A 17,568-nucleotide genomic window follows, 5' to 3' on the forward strand; every position below is an offset into this window, starting at 1 on the left:
TTTCAGAACTACAGTGGGAAAACATGCCATCAAGACTTTCAATGTCTGTACAATGTAACCTCAGACACTACTCATCCTTTCCAGAAAAGGGCACAGAATCTTCCACTTTCAAGTCTTGTTTTTACTTGCTTCTCTCTGTATTGAGCCCGGAACTGCCTTTATCCCACATCAGTTGCAAAGCCAAAGTCTTCTGGCATTTTATCAGGAGCTCACTGAGTTTCATTCCCTGGAAAGTTCAAGAACACTGCTGCTCAGCCTTCCTCCTGCACTATATCTTGATGAGAAATAGTGTATTTTCACTGCAAGACCTGCCTTGAAATATTAGGGCAGAAAAGAACCATCTGCTTTCACTTAAATCCCATCTTATTGTTGGCTTTCCATAAACTGAAGCCAGGAGGCCACAGATACCAAAGGGTTTTCTTCATTCAGGATGAAAAGTTGTGCTGCAGCTGCACACAGAAAGGCTGAGGGGCCTGCCTGAAAGGAGGGCATTTTCTCCTAATTTCACAAGTAAAAATACATGGAGCCAGGTGTAACAAGGCCAGAAGGTCTGACCACACGAGGCAGAAATTCAACAATGCAGGCTCAGGATGTAATTCTCAATCACTTTTATGATCTTAACCCAGCATAAACAATAGCAAGGTGTCAGGAAAGTCAAGGACCACCTGTGTGCATGTATACAAATGGATGAAACTTCCTGTTACAGCTTAAGTCAAATGGCCCCTTCCCTCCCATGAGGAAATCATTTCCTTCCTTGCCTTTAGCCACAAGCCCCACCCTGCTGTCCTAATTCTGACAGTTCACTGTTCATGTAGCAATGTGAATCAAGTTGATAAAAAGTGAGAAACTAACATGCCAAAATAAAAAAGTGGGATATTTCAGAGAGGGCAAAGGGGAAAAGTTCAAGAATTGTATCATTTATGTTACCAGACTAGAGCCAACACAAAGCAGAGAAAAGAATGCATGGCTAAGGATGTAGATGAGCGAGCTTTCCCCACATGGTGGCAAAATTGACTCAACTGTAACGTGAAGCCACTAGAAGATTTTAACTATGGACACCAGGACCCTTTACAGTTTACGCTCTGAACACACCAGAATATGTGTTATTTTGGAGATGTGTAAGCATTGGCCCTCACACAATGCAGTTGTAAGGTTTTGGGAGTTTGTTTAAAGGGAAGAAAGTAAGATCACTTCTCTCACATATCAAGCCTAGGAAGTCATAATTACACCAAAGCACAGTGGGCTTAACACCAGCATTCCTTTCTAGGTTTCTGAGAGGAAAAAAGCAGTAATTGCTTTTCACATTATGGATTAAATAAACCCTGGAACACCACGCTTTTCATCATGATAGGTGATGTAATATTGTCTTTTGGAAATTCCAGAAAGACAACGAAACACTATGGAAGTATTGGATTCAGTACAGTTTTAGTGCATCGGAGTGCAAGTGTGTATCTACTGTGGATAGAAGCAATAAAGAAACAAAGAAACTAAGTAACAAGACATCAGATTAGCTTTAATTAATAAAGTTTCTTGTTTAGAAGAATCTCCTAAGGCATCCGGTGAGAAAGTGAGCTGTATGTCACAGGAAGTGGAAGGCAGGAATGCAATTCCCATCAAGCCTCATTCCTGCCATAAAGACATGTGCTCCTCTCCCAGGCACATGGCTCTGCCCTCACTCATGCCAGCTCTCCTGCACCAAACCAATCACTTAACAGTAGAAAAACACATCTCTTTTTTTTTTCTCCCCTTTTTGCGACATTTTTCAGCAGTTTAATGAGCTGGTGGAGAATTCTGACAAGCAACAAAACCAGCAGGTAAGAGAGGATACCACTACATTGGAAAGGATGAAAGAAAAATCTCCACCTTTCGTGGATGAAAAATATCAAACCACCTACACTTCATGAAAATGCACCTTAGATGTGCACGGCTGAACACCCTTCTCAGATCTCAGAAGATCAGAATGCTGATCTTCCCTGTTCGTTCTCAGCTGCTTGGAATGGCAGAAGCCTGACAGCTGGACCCATTCAACAACAGCTCGGTGCCACTATGAGATGTGATGTTCTCCTGCTTCTCAGGGAACCAGCACGTTCCTGACGCCAGAAGAAAATTAAAACACAAAAAAACCCCACCAAACAAAAAAAACCCGCCCACAAAATAACCAAAAAGAAGAAAAAAACCCCACAAGCCTCACCTTGCTGACCTGGCAAACTGAATGGCTACACCGCTGGCTGGTTGGCTCAAACCTGGCAAACAGGAATGGGCTCGCTCTGCCAGTCAGCTACTCCTCAGACGCCCATAGCCCTGCATCTCCCTTCAAATGACAAACTACACAGACCTCCTGGACTACAGCAGCAGACTAAGCTTTACCGCCAGAGTGGAGAATCCCTCTGCCGTCTGCACAGCTTCCCATTCCCTACGCATTCTATGTGTGAGGTTTAAACATCGAACTGTGTTGGTCTCTGTAGGACAGGAGGAGGTCAGCAGCACCTCTTAAAAAAAAAAAAAAAAGACAAAACAAAACAAAGAAAAAGCCTCAACAAACACCGCAGGAGGAACGGCAGACGGTGGGAAGGAGCCAAGGCATGGAAGGGGCCCAGACGGGCACAACGTGCGGGGAGCACGGGCCCCGCGGGCCGCTCTGCGGCACCCAAGCGCCGGGCCGGGGGCCTCCGCGGGCCGCAGGCACCACCCCCGCTCCCCGGGGCCGGCACTGACCTGGCGCCGCTTCCAGCTCTTCCCGGCTCCGGGCGGCGCTTCCAGCGGCTCCGCCACCCGCGTCACCGCCGCGCGCGCCTCTGGCGTCAATGGCGCCGGCGGCGCCTGCGCAGCACCGCCCCCTCCCTTCCCGCGCCCCGCGCGCCGCTCAGCGGGGTGAGTGACAGGAAAGCGAGCCAATCGCCTGCCCGTACGGCTCCTCGCCTTCCCGCCTTCGCGAGAGCTAAACCAATCAGAAGTGAGAGCCTCCCAGGCCTCTCGAGCAGGCAGCCAATAGGCTGAGAGAAGCGCAAGAACACGCGTCGCGATTGGCGGGCGCCCTGGTGGCCGGGCGTTGTTGCTAGGCAGGGTAAAGATGGCGGCTCTGGACAGGGTCAAGGTGCTGGTGCTGGGCGACTCCGGTGAGTCCGTGTCCCTAGGCCGTGTGTCCTGGGGCCGCTCCTTGGGGATCTGCTCCTTGCCTCCCTCCTCGTTACCCCGTAAGAGGCCGGGACCTCCCGCGTTCACTCAGTGCTGCTCCAGGCCTCGCCACCTGTAACCCTGGCACCGCCTCCTAGGAGTTGTTCTGTTTCTGTGCACTTGCAGGTGTCGGAAAGTCGTCGCTCGTTCACCTGTTGTGCCACAACCAGGTGCTGGGGAACCCGTCCTGGACAGTGGGCTGCTCCGTGGATGTGCGAGTAGGTGACGTGCACGGCCTCTTGGTGGCCCTGAACCTGGCGTGTGAGGGAAGGGTCTTGACTTTTTATTTTAATTACTTGCCGCCCCAGAAAGAAGTGTACTTTGATCATGTGTTTTGCTGAGGACTTAATCTTCTGATGCAAGTAGTGTCAAATGTGAGCCAAGCACTTGTGTAAGCAAGTTTTGACTTTTCAAGGTTGTCACAGTCAGACATTTGTCACTCGTATCTCCTCTCCCTGCTGCAGTGGCGACTGGTGTGTTACAACGCACAGCGTGGCCGATTCTTTGAGAACAGGCAAGGCAGAGCTAAATTCTCAGCCAAACACAGTGGGGAAAACCAGTTGGTTTGTTTAGGTTGTGGGTACACAGGAAACCTCTCGGTGATATTCATGTGTTAGAAAAGCAAATTGGAATTTAGGGCCTGACATGCTTCAGTGCTCTTAGACCCGAGTGAGGAAATTAACAGGAGAAACTTATTGTTGAGACCTGGACACCAGGAATGCAGAATTTATAAACCACAAAGACACCTTGCAGAAAGCAGAGCTGAAGAAGAAACTAACAAAGACAGATACTGAGACTCTCCCTCTCTGGGAAAAAGATAATAAAAAGGCTGAAAATGTGGGCTAGTTAGCAGGAGAAGTGAGAAATCAATAACCAGTAGAAGATAGAATACTAGTTAACGAAGAGAACTGCATAACTTGTAAGCCAGTGAGCACTAGTTCCTTTGTTTGCTAAAATGTGTAAATAGTTATAAGTTTTGATGACTGATGTACATGTTTGGTGAAGTGCTTCTCACGTACCTCAGTGCTGCATAAAGCAGTGTTGATTTTCTAACCTGACTGGGTTTATATAGGGAGTTTATTTCCCAGTTTTTGGTGACAACTGTGACCAGGGGGTTGCTTCTCCTCCTGACTGCTTGCTGCAGGACCTGCTGTGGGAGGAATGAGGATGTTCATCCAGCAATTCTTTCACCCAGCCTACAGCCCTCATGGAGCATTGATAAATGCTTTTTTCCTTCATCACTCTTGGCTGCATTCTCCTTGAAATGCATTGCCCTAGGTTAGGAATGTAGTTCCAAAATTTGAGGAGAGGAACATGGCAGTCCTGTTTCATTGTGGAGCAAAACTACCCAGCAGATCTGGGGCCAGAAGCTGTTGCTTAATTCAGCTGAGATGTCAGAATTTGGAGAGGAAGATGTGGTCAGTTGGAATCCAGGTCTGTCACCTGTGTTAATATTCTTGCAGTGCTGCCATGTGGGTTTTAACAACTGTAGGAAGTCAAGACCTTGATTTTTCCATTTGCTTTAGCAAAATGCTATTTCCAAGCGCATCATGAGATGTTAGGTTTGTTAATACTGAGATGGAAAGGATGCTCCCTGCTTACTCACCAGGCTCCATTTCATATAAGAGCTCTGGTATCCAGTCATTGCTGTTTGACTCATTCCATCTCTCTTCCACTTCAGAGGTCTGAAATGGTGTCAGCCTGAGAATTTCCAAATTTCTATTGAAGTGCAGTAATCCTTCCAGCTGAAAGTGTGTCACGTGGATTAACTCCTGTGAGTTGGTGCTGTGGTTATGTATGATGTGAATTTTTCATCAGATCCATGACTACAAAGAAGGGACTCCAGAAGAGAAGACCTATTACATTGAGCTGTGGGATGTTGGAGGTTCTGTGGGCAGTGCCACCAGTGTGAAAAGCACACGAGCAGTGTTTTATAATTTGCTGAATGGTAAGTTGGCTTGCCATAAATATGGTTTTACTACTGTTTCTGCTAGGAGGTGTCTTGTTTCTGGGGCAGAGTTCCATGCAGCCTGGCTGAGGGCTACATTGTTTTGGTTTGGTTTGGTTTTTTTTCCTGATACCATTTGTAGGCAGAACTCTATGGATTCAGTTGTGAGTGGCAGATATTTCAGGGAAACCTGTGCAGATGAGTTTCATCAGCCTTTCCCTTCAGTCTTGTGCAGCTGGCACAGCAGGGAGTCTTTGAAGGTGCAGTGGTATCCCTTGCAGCTACCCTTGCAGACATAAAGGCTGCCTTCACCTTTCCAGGCCTCATATACTGCAGAAATATGATTTATATTTTCTTGCCTGCTCAGCTGTAAAACCTACAGCAGAGAAATGATTAGTTACATCCTATCCTGGCAAATTTGAACAGTCTCCCATAAAATTGCCATATGCTGATAACCATCTGGCCTCTGCTCATTTAGCTTACCAACTTATTTTTAAGAGTTGTATCTTGCAACTTGCTGCATATATAGAAAATAGTATTTTGTGCCTTCTGTTGAGATACTGTCTTAAAGGCCCAGTAGTTCATCTGTGCCTGTAGTAAGAGCAAATAAGAGATTATAAACATAACAGTGCAGTATTTCAACTGTTACTTTTTGTCATCCCAGGATAGTTCAGTAAAAATAGGTGTGTATCAGACTAACAACTGCTTCTGAAAATCTGGCTCAAATGTTCTGTTTGATTCTCCTTGCTTGTTCCCACTCATTTGAAGGTCTTTCAATAACATGTTAAACCACACAATACACATTTTTGGTCTGTGATTAACTAGTTACTTCTTCCTCCTTTCTCAGGGGGAAAACTGTTAGGTACAAGTGTCATGTGGATTAACATGAGGTACTCTTGCTTATATTGTTAACCAGATCTCTGTAAATAAGGCTTGTGTTGAGTTGTGCCGTCAAAGCAAGCCTCTTTGGTATATGAAAAAAAAATTGATTTCTTTTTGTTACCAAATCCACAGTGTGCCAGCAAGTGTAGGTCAGACTTGGAAATACCTTAGAACAGCCCATTAGGAAATGAAATCTTGGACTCATGCATTTGAATTATAATTGATGACATTAAAATAGAGTTAGTTATCTCCACTGCCCAAAAGATATTATTAGCTCACATGTGAAAACTGTTGACTTTGGTAGAAACTTGGGTCTTGTTTCTTTCATTAGATTAATTTCTCCATTAGAGCTTGTCTCACAAATTGCCTGTTTGACCTGATTTAAGAAGAGAAGATGAATGCATTCCTCCTGCCTGACTGCTTGTGCTTTCTGGGCTTGCAGTGGTCTGAAAACAAGTTAATGTTTGGTTGTGGCAGCACCTGTGCAGGCTGCCAGATTGTTGACAAGGCTGGGTACAATTTGGTTTTGGATTATCCACAGATCTTCTGCTTTGCTGACCCTCCACCTGCTGTGGGGACTGTGATAGCTGAGGACAGTGACTGGGCAGTAAGGCTTTGGCTTGCAGACCTTAATGTGGGAGGAACATTTCCTTGAGTAGTCATTGGTCCTGCCTGCGCTTTTTGGATGTTGACAGGGTCGTCTTCTGCTCGTGCAACTAACTGTGCAGGTTTTAGGTGAAGCAGATAAGGGAACTGACCAATCAAAAACATAACTGAGGGAGAGTGTCTGGAGGTGGAGAGTGTTTCTCACAGGTTGTGCAGCAGTGCCTCTGGATCTGCTGCTGTAGTCCAAGTTATGTTGTATCAGGCATTTTCTCCCTACAGTGGGGGTGGACATGCAGCAGAGTTGCCTTTTCATACTGTTACTGAGATAAATGCTTTGAAATAGGGCTATAGCTGTGATATGCTGGGAACTCTTGTGGGAGAGCCTGTGCACAGTCATGTGGGGTGGTGGAAAATGTTTGTGGAAATGTGGTTTCTTCATAGTGTGTACAGTGGGTGGCGCCTCTGGGAGTTAAGGTGAAAGACTAAATTAGTAGGTTTGTTCCACCTGTAGGCTGTGAAGTGTTCTGAGAATGAATCCTGATGCAGATAAGGGGTATCATTCCATTTTGTCCTTAAATTGATGATAATTGGATGTCTGGAGGAAGTGGGAACATTCCACATATTGCAGAAGGTGTGAATAAATAGAAGAAATTTGCTAGCAGGAGTTGGTAATTGAGTTGGGAACTGTGGTTATCAGAAGTGGGTGTCTGTTAATAGCACAGCTAGGAAGCTTGTCTCAGAATTTACATTTTGAAGGTTCATGGTAATGAAAAATGCTAGAAACCTAATCTTAAGTACAAGAAATCTTATTAATTCATGCTTCTACCAGCCATTTAGTGGACTGTGAAATTTTATCAGTGTCTGTTTCCCCTTTGGATTCCTCCCCAAGTACATAGCATTAATTCTTGAAAATGCAGGAAAGCAGTAGTTCTCTCTGAACTCTTTTGAAACAAAGAAAAAGCCTTTAGACTTTATAGATGGTGTGACAAAAAATAATTATGTTTACCAGTTAGAGAAATGCTAAGTTTTCTGCTGCAGTAGTATAGAATTTCAGTATCATGAGAAGTAGACAGAATCAGTGAATGCCTGTGAGCCTTTTGCAGATTAAACCCGGAGGTGGCTGTTTGTTTCCTGCTTTCATGTGATTTTTCTCTTATCCAGTTCTTGATAAGCAGCTTTGAAAAACCTGTTGCATCCTGATATTTGCAGCCTTACTTAATCACTGTAACTCAACTGATCATACATCCCTTACTTCATTCTCAGATATCTGGGAACCTGCAGGTGTCATTTTGGTAAGATAAGGAAGAGAATGTGTATCATTAAATACCATCTTTCTGTCTTGTCTTTCATTCTAGGGATAATTTTAGTGCATGACTTAACCAACAAGAAATCATCCCAGAATTTGTATCGCTGGTCCTTGGAAGCCCTCAACAGAGATGTCGCTCCAACAGGAGTTCTCGTGACAAACGGGTGAGTGAAAAACATACACAAAGACAGGCATACAATTCAGGCACAGTGTTTCCAAGCTGTTATAGAAGTCTTTGTTCATCTCTAAGGCTACTTGGTCTCCACAGGAAAGTAGATGTGGTTAGACTTTGAAGAAAGAAAGAAAGAAATGGGGAATATCAAAGAAAGTTGATTGTTGATGATTCTTTTTGTTTTATACTTCCAATCAGGCCATTCTGACAGCAGATTCTGTAACTGGATGGCAGAGACCTTGCTTTAAGGGAAAAGATGTTTACTGGATCCTTTATTTGTCTGAGGCCTCTGTGAGACTGGGTCCAGTCCCTGATACCTGAAGATTTCTTAGTCTGTACTGAGAGGTGCCATTGTACCGGAAATGCCATGGGGGATGATGTGTCTGGTTCAAGAGGCTTTCCCTCCATGTACCAAGACTGAGGAAGTTCACTGCATAGATTTTTGGTTTGGGTGATAGGGGAATTATTTTAGGAGTGTGGCTAAAAGAGCTTAGAAAACTCTGCTTAAGCAGCGTGTTTATAATTAACTCTGCGACACCTTGTCAAGGAGTTCCTCCTGAACCTCTGTGCTCCTGTCATCCATCTAGTCAAGGAAGTTTGAAAATCATTGCTAAACCTCACACATGAGCAGGAAGGCAATAATGAGGAGTAGCTTTTTGTGGGAAGAATATCAATTGTTTATCTGTCTGTTCTGATACACAGATGTTTCTGTAGAAATGTAGAAGATGGGAAAGAGGATTTGCATTGTATAAACTGCAAAATTCTCCAGTGTTTCCAAAGACAGGTTCTTCACAATTGTTTTCATTTTCAAAACTTTAATTTCTGTCAAGGACAGATGTTCAGCCACTAGCAATTGCTTGCTCAAGTTGTTGCTGTTGGTTGTAAAATTAGAAAGTTTGGTTTAGGTAAAAATGACAGACAAGTGATTTTCCTAGCTAAGGAGAATGGTCGAAGCTTGGATTCCTGCGTAGTGACTTAGATGCAGAAGCCCTTCCTTAATTTATGGATACTGCACATTCTCACTTAGATAAATAGACCATTAATAAATAAATAACTTTTTTTTGAAAGGCACAGGGGAGGTGACGTTGTCCCTGTGCCCACTTACGTGGCCATCAGCTCATTCAGAATTGTATTTGTTTCGCTCATCAGTGACTATGACCGTGAACAGTTTGCTGATAACCAGATCCCACTGCTGGTAATAGGAACTAAGCTGGATCAGATCCCAGAAACTAAGAGGAATGAAGTTTTGACCAGAACAGCTTTCTTGGCTGAGGATTTCAATGCTGAAGAGATAAATTTGGTTAGTATCCTTGTCATCACTATTGTTTTTCTTTTCTATGGGAGTTAGTCCAATTTTTAGTAAGTAAAGATGTTGTAACAAAAATTTGTCTTCTGGAGATTTTTTCAGTAGTGCCACTCATTCACATTTGGGTTGGCTGTGCCCCTTGCTTGATGAAACAGATATCTTTGTTTCACTACAGGGAGATGTAAGGGGTGTTACATAGGGTCACTGAAGCTTAGAATTGATGGCTGCAAATGAAATTTTCTTTTTCCTGTTCATAGCTCTGACATAGACTATCTTTGAATAAAACATGAAGATGCTTTTATCGAGATATATGGGTATAAAAATATACATGTGCTGTATGAATGGTTGTGTACACACTCACAATTTCAGGTGTAGCCTGTACAAATCACTGCCTGACTGTATAGCTGGTGGTGGAAGGAAGATGTGGAGCATACAGGGGGTTGCTTGGAATTCTGCAGTTGATTCACAGAACAGAAGTTGGTCTTTTCTCGGAAGTGACTGTGGAGCAGAAATCAGCAGATCCATTGTTTTCCCCCGCTGATGGTGTGTGTCAGGGGAAGGGGTATGTTGATTTCCTTGTGTTTGGCTTCCTTGCACTGATTTCCTTGTGCTTGGTTTGTTGTTGTCTTTTGTGTGTTCTAGGATTGCACCAATCCTCGTTACCTGGCCGCAGGTTCATCCAATGCTGTCAAACTAAGCAGGTTTTTTGATAAGGTGAGTCCATGAAATGATGTTTTATTGTCCTGTGCATCGAGTGCTGTCTGGGATTTGAGTGTGAACAGTTGAAGCTGCTCCTTTCACGTTCCGCTCTTTGAGTTGGTTCAAGGCAGGTGTGGGGAGCCCAAAGCTTGGTCTGCTTTTGGAACTCTACAGGAGATAGCTGATCTGCTTGAAGATTTAGTTCCTGATCTACACAGAGCAATGAAAAAGAACTCACTAATGTGCAAAGACATTCTGCTTATGCTTTTGAAGTCATCTGGCAGGCCAGAGGGATTGCAGCATTCTGAGGTAGTAATGTGGGGAGATAGAAAACTGGTTAGCTTTGTTGATCCTGGTTAAAGCAACCTTTAGGTATCAAGAAATTAATTAAGAATATTACTCTCCCTTCCTGAAACAGAGACCATCAAGGTCCACTGTGAAAATGACAGAAGGAATGCTCTGGTTTAAGCATCCCCTGGGCAAAGATAGCATAGTGGGGCTACTGTGCAGTGGTAGGAACCACTACCCCTGCAGAGAGGGAATGGGAGTAACTGACTCTGAAGCAGAAGACTCACAAACCATCACCTCCATTACCGAGGAGGGCTAACTAAATTAGGTGTGTTGAAGTTGAGGATAATAAAGCTTTTCTAAGAATGGCTGGAGGTGGCAACTCCTAGGCGTGCTGGAGCAGTGCACTAAATCAGTAGGCCTGGAGCAGAGATGTGGGGTCAGACCTTGTCCCAGTTAGCCATGAGTTTGAGTGCTCATGTGTGAAGTGTTGGTTGGAATATGAGGTTATGCATGTGCTGTGCAAGCTAAGATCATTCTCTATTATTCCCAGGTCATAGAGAAGAGATACTTCTTAAGAGATGGCAATCAGGTTTGTCACTTTTCCTCCTCTTTTGTTTCATTTCTCCCTGTGTAATGTGAACTGCTGACACAGTCCTCTTTAAAACACAGGCTTCATGCAACTTAAATGACAATCTGTGCTGGTAATTGAGTTCTTATATCTGTGGGAGCACAGCTGTTATGGCTAGACAGAAAAATGGCTGACTTTTTTCAGCTGAAGTATTTGTCTGTAATGTGATTGGCAGTGAAATACTTAAGTATGATAACGTAGTAGAAGTTGGAATAATGAAATAAAATGGGCAAATATGATTTCTTTCAGCTCTGTCAGCTTCAGGCTGCTTGGTTGCAGATTTAGGCCATAGATGTTATCCTGAAGGTCAATGAAAAGGCTTTCTTTTGCACAGCTGGAACTAGATTTTATGTTTAATACAGGTAGTTTCCAGAGGTTCAGTGGAGCCACAAGAAAAATGGCAGTATGATACCAGGTTGTAATTCATTCCTGAAGGACTGAATTAACTGTTTTCAGCACAGCTGGGGAAGTGCTTGCAAAATGACTTCTTGTTTGGGCAGGCCACTTCAGCTTTTGTGCCCCCCACCTCCCCATGTGCAGTCTGCCATGCAGGGAGTAGTGAAGTTGCATTTACCACATGTAAAGGTGTTGCAAATTACCATGAAAAGTATCTCTGAAGTACAGTCACTCCTATCCTTAGAGGTAGCTGTGCTGAAAGCCCCTTGGGGAGAATGGGGAAAAAATAGTCACAAATTACAAAATGCTTCCTTTCTTTGAGCTCTTTTTTAGTGCCTTTTAAAAATAAATTCGCTTTTGCCTCTTTCAGTTCTGCATGATGCCTTTTTTTCTTCCCCTCTTGCCTTCCCCTCCCCACATTCTAGTGAAAGGAAGTTTCCCTTTCATGGGAATAATATCTTAATGCAGAAACCTGCTTGTGTGCTGGTTGTCTTTGATGCATGATGTAAGATTTTTATTTTTATTATTTGATCATATTTAGCAGCTAGCGAGGGATTAACTATGCATTCCTTATGGCTGTGTGCCAAAGATTGCAGCCTGCCGATGACTATCTACTTCCCTGACAAGAGCTCAAAAGCTTAAAACAAATCTTAAGTAGCAAGCAGTCAGGTTTAAAGAGGAAAAATCCAAATTGGAACTGGAGATTTCAATACAACCTCTTAATGTTATCATTTGACGTTATCTACTTAATGTAACTCTGATCAATGTGTTTGTGGGTTTTCTACAATAGGTCACTGCGGTCATTCGTGTTTTGAGGTATTTCTGTTATAAACTTCTTCGGGATGAAAAGAATGATAAGTTTCAAATTGTTCATAGCTATGACTTCAATCAGATCTCTGATAAATAAATAATTGTTACTCTTAATTAGTGACTTTGATATAAAAGATGCTAAAGCAGATAACTTTTTACCTATGGTGTCCAGGTACTTTTTAGTTAAAGTGATTGCATTTTTCCTTTTTAAATTCCCAAAGCAGTTCTCACAAGGAGAACCTTTGTACAAAATCTGCCTGATTTTATCCTTAGAGATGATTGCTTTTCAGAGATGAATAAAACAGTACCTTAGAGAATACCTTGCATATCTGTTTGAGTTTTTGGGCCTGAAAACCCTAAATAGATTTAATCTGTGAAGATTTTAATGGACTTGTATTTTGGGAAAGCTCTTTAGCTCTCTATTTACCAACGAAGTGTGTAACCTGAGCAATCTGCTGTGAATTGTAGATCATGTTTTTGTCCCATACCATCCATACATGCCCGTGTTCTCCTGGAATGATTTGTAGTGCTTGGTTGACTCCTGCCATTTTAAAAGACTGTATTTCCTATGAAAGTATGGAATTGTTTTGGGAGGGTGTGTCTGCTGGGTCTGCTGTTCCTGCTTATGTGTAGTGAGTAAGGTAGAAATTACTCTGGCCTGTAATCAAATAGTTTTATGCTGCCAATAGGACAGATATGCAGTATTAGAAAGCAGCACATCACTTTCTTTTGGCACTTCACAGATGCGTTGAATTGAAAACCTGTCTGAAATACTGTTAAAGCCAGAGAAGCTTCTGATGGTTTCAAGTCATTTTTGTTTGTAAACATCCATTGTCACAGTGTATCAGTGTCTACAGAAGGGCTGCAAAAGCAGGAGTGCTAATCCTTTGTATGGTTGCAGCCATTTCTACCCCTATGGTTTCCTTAAAGCTTTCAGCCATTGATAAAACTGTACTTTCAACTGCCAGTGAAGTGCTGCTGCCCAGGTTTGAAGGCATAAAGCCTCCACAGCTCTTTGGTAGGACTCAGTTGTACTGTTTTATAGTTTCATAAATGAATGGGGGAGAAATTCTTGTATGCACTTGAATCTGGGAGGAAATACAGGCTTTGAAATCTCTCATTAACTGGGTTAGGATTGAGGTTTTCAATTTCCCTTGCCAAAAAGCCTTGAGGAGCCCCGCAGAACAAATGAGCCATAGTGATGTTGTGCAGTGTTTAATTAGTGGTGCTCCTCCCACAGTCAGCTGAAGCATTGTGGCCCTGGTTCTGGAGACGGCGTGGAAGATGTTGCAGTTGGCTTGGTAACAGTGTGGGCTAGAGGGAGCTCATGCTGATTCTGACATGACAACTTGTCTTCCCTGCCTCTAGATTCCTGGCTTCTCTGAAAGGAAGAGGTTTGGAGGAGGAACACTGAAGAGCCTTCATTATGATTGAGCACTGAAGAAGTGGAAGGTGACTTCTCTGAGTTCCTAATGACATTCCCATTCCGACTGGATGCTCGAAGACAATAATGCTTCTGTCAAGCAGAGTAAAATGATATTGCAGCTGGCTAGCCTGCTGAAGCTTCTGTTGTTGGAAAAGACTTGGGAAAAGTTTTCCAAAAACCTGATCTGAAACCTAGAGTGTTTCCTAGGATTGCAGGCCTGGATATATGGGAACATCTGGGGAAAGTGTGCAATAAGTTGAATGCCTCTCACACTGCTGGGGGAGACTTCATCATACACAGCACGTATATGTGACATCCTTGTCTCCATTTTGGAAAACTTACGGACAGTCTTTGCAATGATTTGCATTCATTTTACCTCTAGAGGAAAGATGACACTGAGTGGGCCTCTCATGTACTGTAAAGTGACCAAAACAAGTGAGCAAAATATAAGGATGGGTAAGAAGAGGTCTGGAAAATCATAGAATGCCTTCATTAAATGAATGGAGTGTTGTCTCACCTAGAGCACACTGTTCATCCCTATTCAAAAGGGATAAAAGCAATAGGCAGGATATGAAAAAAGATTTGAAGCCTTAAAAAGAAAATTATTAGTAGAAAACAACTGGTGTTAATTCTGCTGCTTAAATTAAAATTGTTTACTTTGGAGAGGGCAAAGTAAATCAGGTTCTCCTGTTTATCTTTTCATAATTGATTGTGGTCTTGTTTTTTATATTAAATTAAAAGGCAATGCTTTGAAAACTGATGGGAAAAGTATGTTTTTGTACAGTGCTTATTTGGAACAAATGTGACATGGTCCTACTGAGCCTGAGGACTTAGTGGATTCAGAAAACATGAAATGTAAGAACATCCTCTGAATTAGGATGGATAGAAATTTAGAAGGGATATAAAGCTGTGTACAAAGTAGGAACTGAGCATGATGAGAAGGAAAGTTCTGTGATACAGATGTTTGCTTTACATAGTTAGCACTAAAGATAAAGGAGACTTGACCTGGTCTGATCTGCTGTACAGGGTCTTGTCTTCCTAAATAGCCCAAGCTTTGCACGGTTTCTCACCTTGCCAGAATTACATGGAGTGGTAAAAGCCTGATTTATGGCAGTTTTTTATTTCCACTCCTTCCTCACAGTCACCTCTAATGGTTAAGCCTCTGGCAAAGGCTAACTAGGAGCTGGAGTTAGATATAAATAGAGATTAATAATAAGTGGGGATAGACGAAAGTAAAACGCTGCTGTGAAATTGACAGGGAGCAGAGTTCTGCAGTGTCTGGATTACCTCTGCCTGCAGCTCTTCTGGCAGCTGCTTAGAAATAAATGCAAAACTGCCTATTGCCACTAATCAGGCACAAAAGTGACAGCTGGGGGCACCAGTCAAACTTACTAAAAATATGGATGCTTTGCTTTTCCTTAGGCCATTTCCAGAAAGGTCTGGGAGCAGTTGTAAACATGAGTGCAGTAAGTTTTTAGATGCCTCTGTGAAATAGGTTGTTAGTTTACACTTTACAACCAGAAAAAACAAGGTACCAAAATAGTCATAATAAAGAACCCATATCTGAGCTGTGCAGCTCATGACAGCACCAGTGTCTATCTCTGATCCTTTGATAATGAAAGCTGGAATTGTTTTCTCAAGGTCAGGTGCAATCTTAGGGTAACCAGATCTGGGCTCCCTCAGGTTCCTAAGAAACTGCAGAGCAGAGCAAGCAAACTTCAGTGCCATTTCCTCCTTCACCCTGTGCCATCTTTGGAGTGGCCAAACCCCTGGTTGCAGCTCACCTGTCTGTGTTTTAAAATAGGCCTCTAGCCCAGAGTAAGTATCTTGTTTGTTTAGATCTCAGCAGGTAACCATAATTAGGTGTATTTTTTCCCTCCTAGGACAAGGTGATAGGTAATGGAGTTGTGTGTGTTGATGGCATTACATTTATTTTTGCAGGAAGTTCCAGCTTGTCGGAACCAGAAGTATGTGAGCAGCTGGAGTTAGTTCCATTGCTTTTTGAGCCTCACCTGTTTCAGCTGCCCAAAAATGGTTCACTTGCAAGCTTAGGGATGTGACACCAGACAACTTCGGTGTGTCACACTTGTTTTATGTGTTTTACCTTTCTTTTCTCTGCACACACCCCCCTTCCATGGCCTTTGACTCTTCTGTCTGTCTTGCCTGTGTCTGTCTATACCTCCATTCTCTCTTCCTCCTGCTCCCTTTCTCACAATTACTATCCCTCTTTCTCTCCCCATTTACCCCATCTGTCTGACCCCTCCATATCACAAGAAGTCACAAAGACTCCTCTTCGTGCTTCCTGCTCTGCTCTCTGGTTTCCCCTTTTTTCCCATTTTCCTCTCTGTTTCTTTCTGCCATGCATTGTCTCTCTTGCTTCTGTTTCCTTGTTTTTCTTCATCTCTGGTTCTGTCTGTCTCTGGTTTCTATTACAGGCACACACATTTCACATCAAAACATTGTTACCCAGTCCCTTTAAATTCAAGCTACTCCATGTCTCTGTTTTATTTCCCAGGCAGAAATACCTGCCCAGGTGCTGTGTACCAGCGGTATCAGTGAAGGTGGCTTGTGCAGGTGCACATGAGATGTGTTGGACCTCCCATGCACACACATGTGAAATGTAGAGCAAATAAACATGAGCCTTCCCTGTTCCCAAGGGGCTTGGCAGAGCTTTCTAGTTTATCTATTACCACTTTGATGACTGGGGGGGATAGTCAGAATGAATATGAAAATGTCCTTAATGTGGAAAATTTAGCAAAGATGTCACTGGCTTTTTAAGCATGTGAAACCTATCCAGTAATGGGATTTTGGGTGCAACCTTAATACAAATTTTCATTATTGATTATATTTGCAGAGGCAGCTGCAATATGCTCCATTTGTCACAAATGAGAGATGAACTGTGTCATAGCCTGCAGTCAGTCAGCTATGGTGAAGTCAGGGTTTGGGTTCTCATTTCTCAGTGGATAACAAGGTGACAGTTTTCACTGATTGAAAACCTGCTTCTTATTTTCAGCAAAGGGATCTTAATCCTCCTATTTCTTTTATTAGTCAGCTCCTCTTGTTAGAAGTCATGTTTCTGTCTCCTTACAAGAATGCTGGTTACTTTGATTCCTTTGTAGGGTTGAGCAAGTGTGTGGCTTAGTGCACTCGTTTGCTTTGACAAAAAGCCATTATCCTTATTGATGAACCTGTCACTGGCAAGTTACCGGGAAGTGTGCAGAGGTAAGGCTTTCCTTAGGGTGTGCTTTGCTGCAGCACTGTGTGTTAGGTCCTCAGACACAGAGGGATTTTAGGAAAAAAACATCACATAAGGTATCAGGTGGAAGAGGGGATGGAAAATAAAATCAGTCCCAATCTTTAATTCCCAATATCAATGGCAAAGCTCTCCCACCTAGTGAGGGCCTGCGACGTGTAGCCAAAAGTATTATTCTTAGTATTTATCCACTTGTGCTACTGTGGGTTTATTCTGATGTGTAAATGTGGAAAATAAGTTTCTTTATGGTTCATTAGGACACAAAGAAGAAGTTAAGAAGAGTCTCTGTCACTAACAGTGGCCATGTGAGCAGCATAAGGGATTTCCAGTTGCGCAGGCAAAGCTGCAGTGAACAGCAGTTCTCAGGACCTGCCTCTAAACAGATCTTGAAATGAGATGTAGCTCCCTAACAATGAGAGTGATGATGCCTGAAACAGTTAATGGAAAAAAAGCAGATTTGTCAGTGTTTGGGGTTCTTCAGGGTTGCATTAGTAGCTTTGGGAAAGGCGTGCTTTAGCACAGCTTTGAGGAAAAGTCCCCCAGCATACTTTGTAAGGAAGGTGGTTTAGATGTTCAGAGCTCTCTGTGGCAGCAAAGAGACTGTGAAATCTAGCTCTGGCAGTTCAGCTGCCTAGCCAACCCCTGCTGCAAATACCATTAAGCACAGAAAT

The 17,568-nt window shown here is 43.0% G+C and overlaps 2 protein-coding genes across 3 annotated transcripts in view; one reads left to right on the top strand and one right to left on the bottom strand.

Annotated features, from left to right (window-relative positions):
• The window catches only part of GTF2E1 (general transcription factor IIE subunit 1), a 49,338-nt gene extending 46,531 nt beyond the window's left edge, over nucleotides 1-2,807 (bottom strand). The window contains exon 1 of one of the 2 annotated variants that reach the window (XM_010395931.3): nucleotides 2,716-2,807. The gene's annotated coding sequence lies outside the window, so the exon portion shown is untranslated. Of the gene's footprint in view, nucleotides 1-2,191; nucleotides 2,689-2,715 lie in introns of those variants that run through there. The other variant, XM_010395933.3, reaches the window with a different exon arrangement.
• A 231-nt stretch (nucleotides 2,808-3,038) lies between these two features.
• On the top strand, nucleotides 3,039-14,415 carry RABL3 (RAB, member of RAS oncogene family like 3). The gene is made up of 8 exons (XM_010395934.4): nucleotides 3,039-3,116; nucleotides 3,301-3,392; nucleotides 4,993-5,122; nucleotides 7,966-8,080; nucleotides 9,238-9,388; nucleotides 10,037-10,108; nucleotides 10,935-10,973; nucleotides 13,587-14,415. Exons 1-8 carry the CDS (start codon nucleotides 3,071-3,073, stop codon nucleotides 13,650-13,652), a joined length of 711 nt encoding a protein of 236 aa, XP_010394236.1. The 5' UTR covers nucleotides 3,039-3,070; the 3' UTR covers nucleotides 13,653-14,415.
• Nucleotides 14,416-17,568: the final 3,153 nt, after the last annotated feature.

This window comes from Corvus cornix, chromosome 1, assembly GCF_000738735.6.
Source record: "Corvus cornix cornix isolate S_Up_H32 chromosome 1, ASM73873v5, whole genome shotgun sequence".
Lineage (NCBI taxonomy): Eukaryota > Metazoa > Chordata > Aves > Passeriformes > Corvidae > Corvus > Corvus cornix.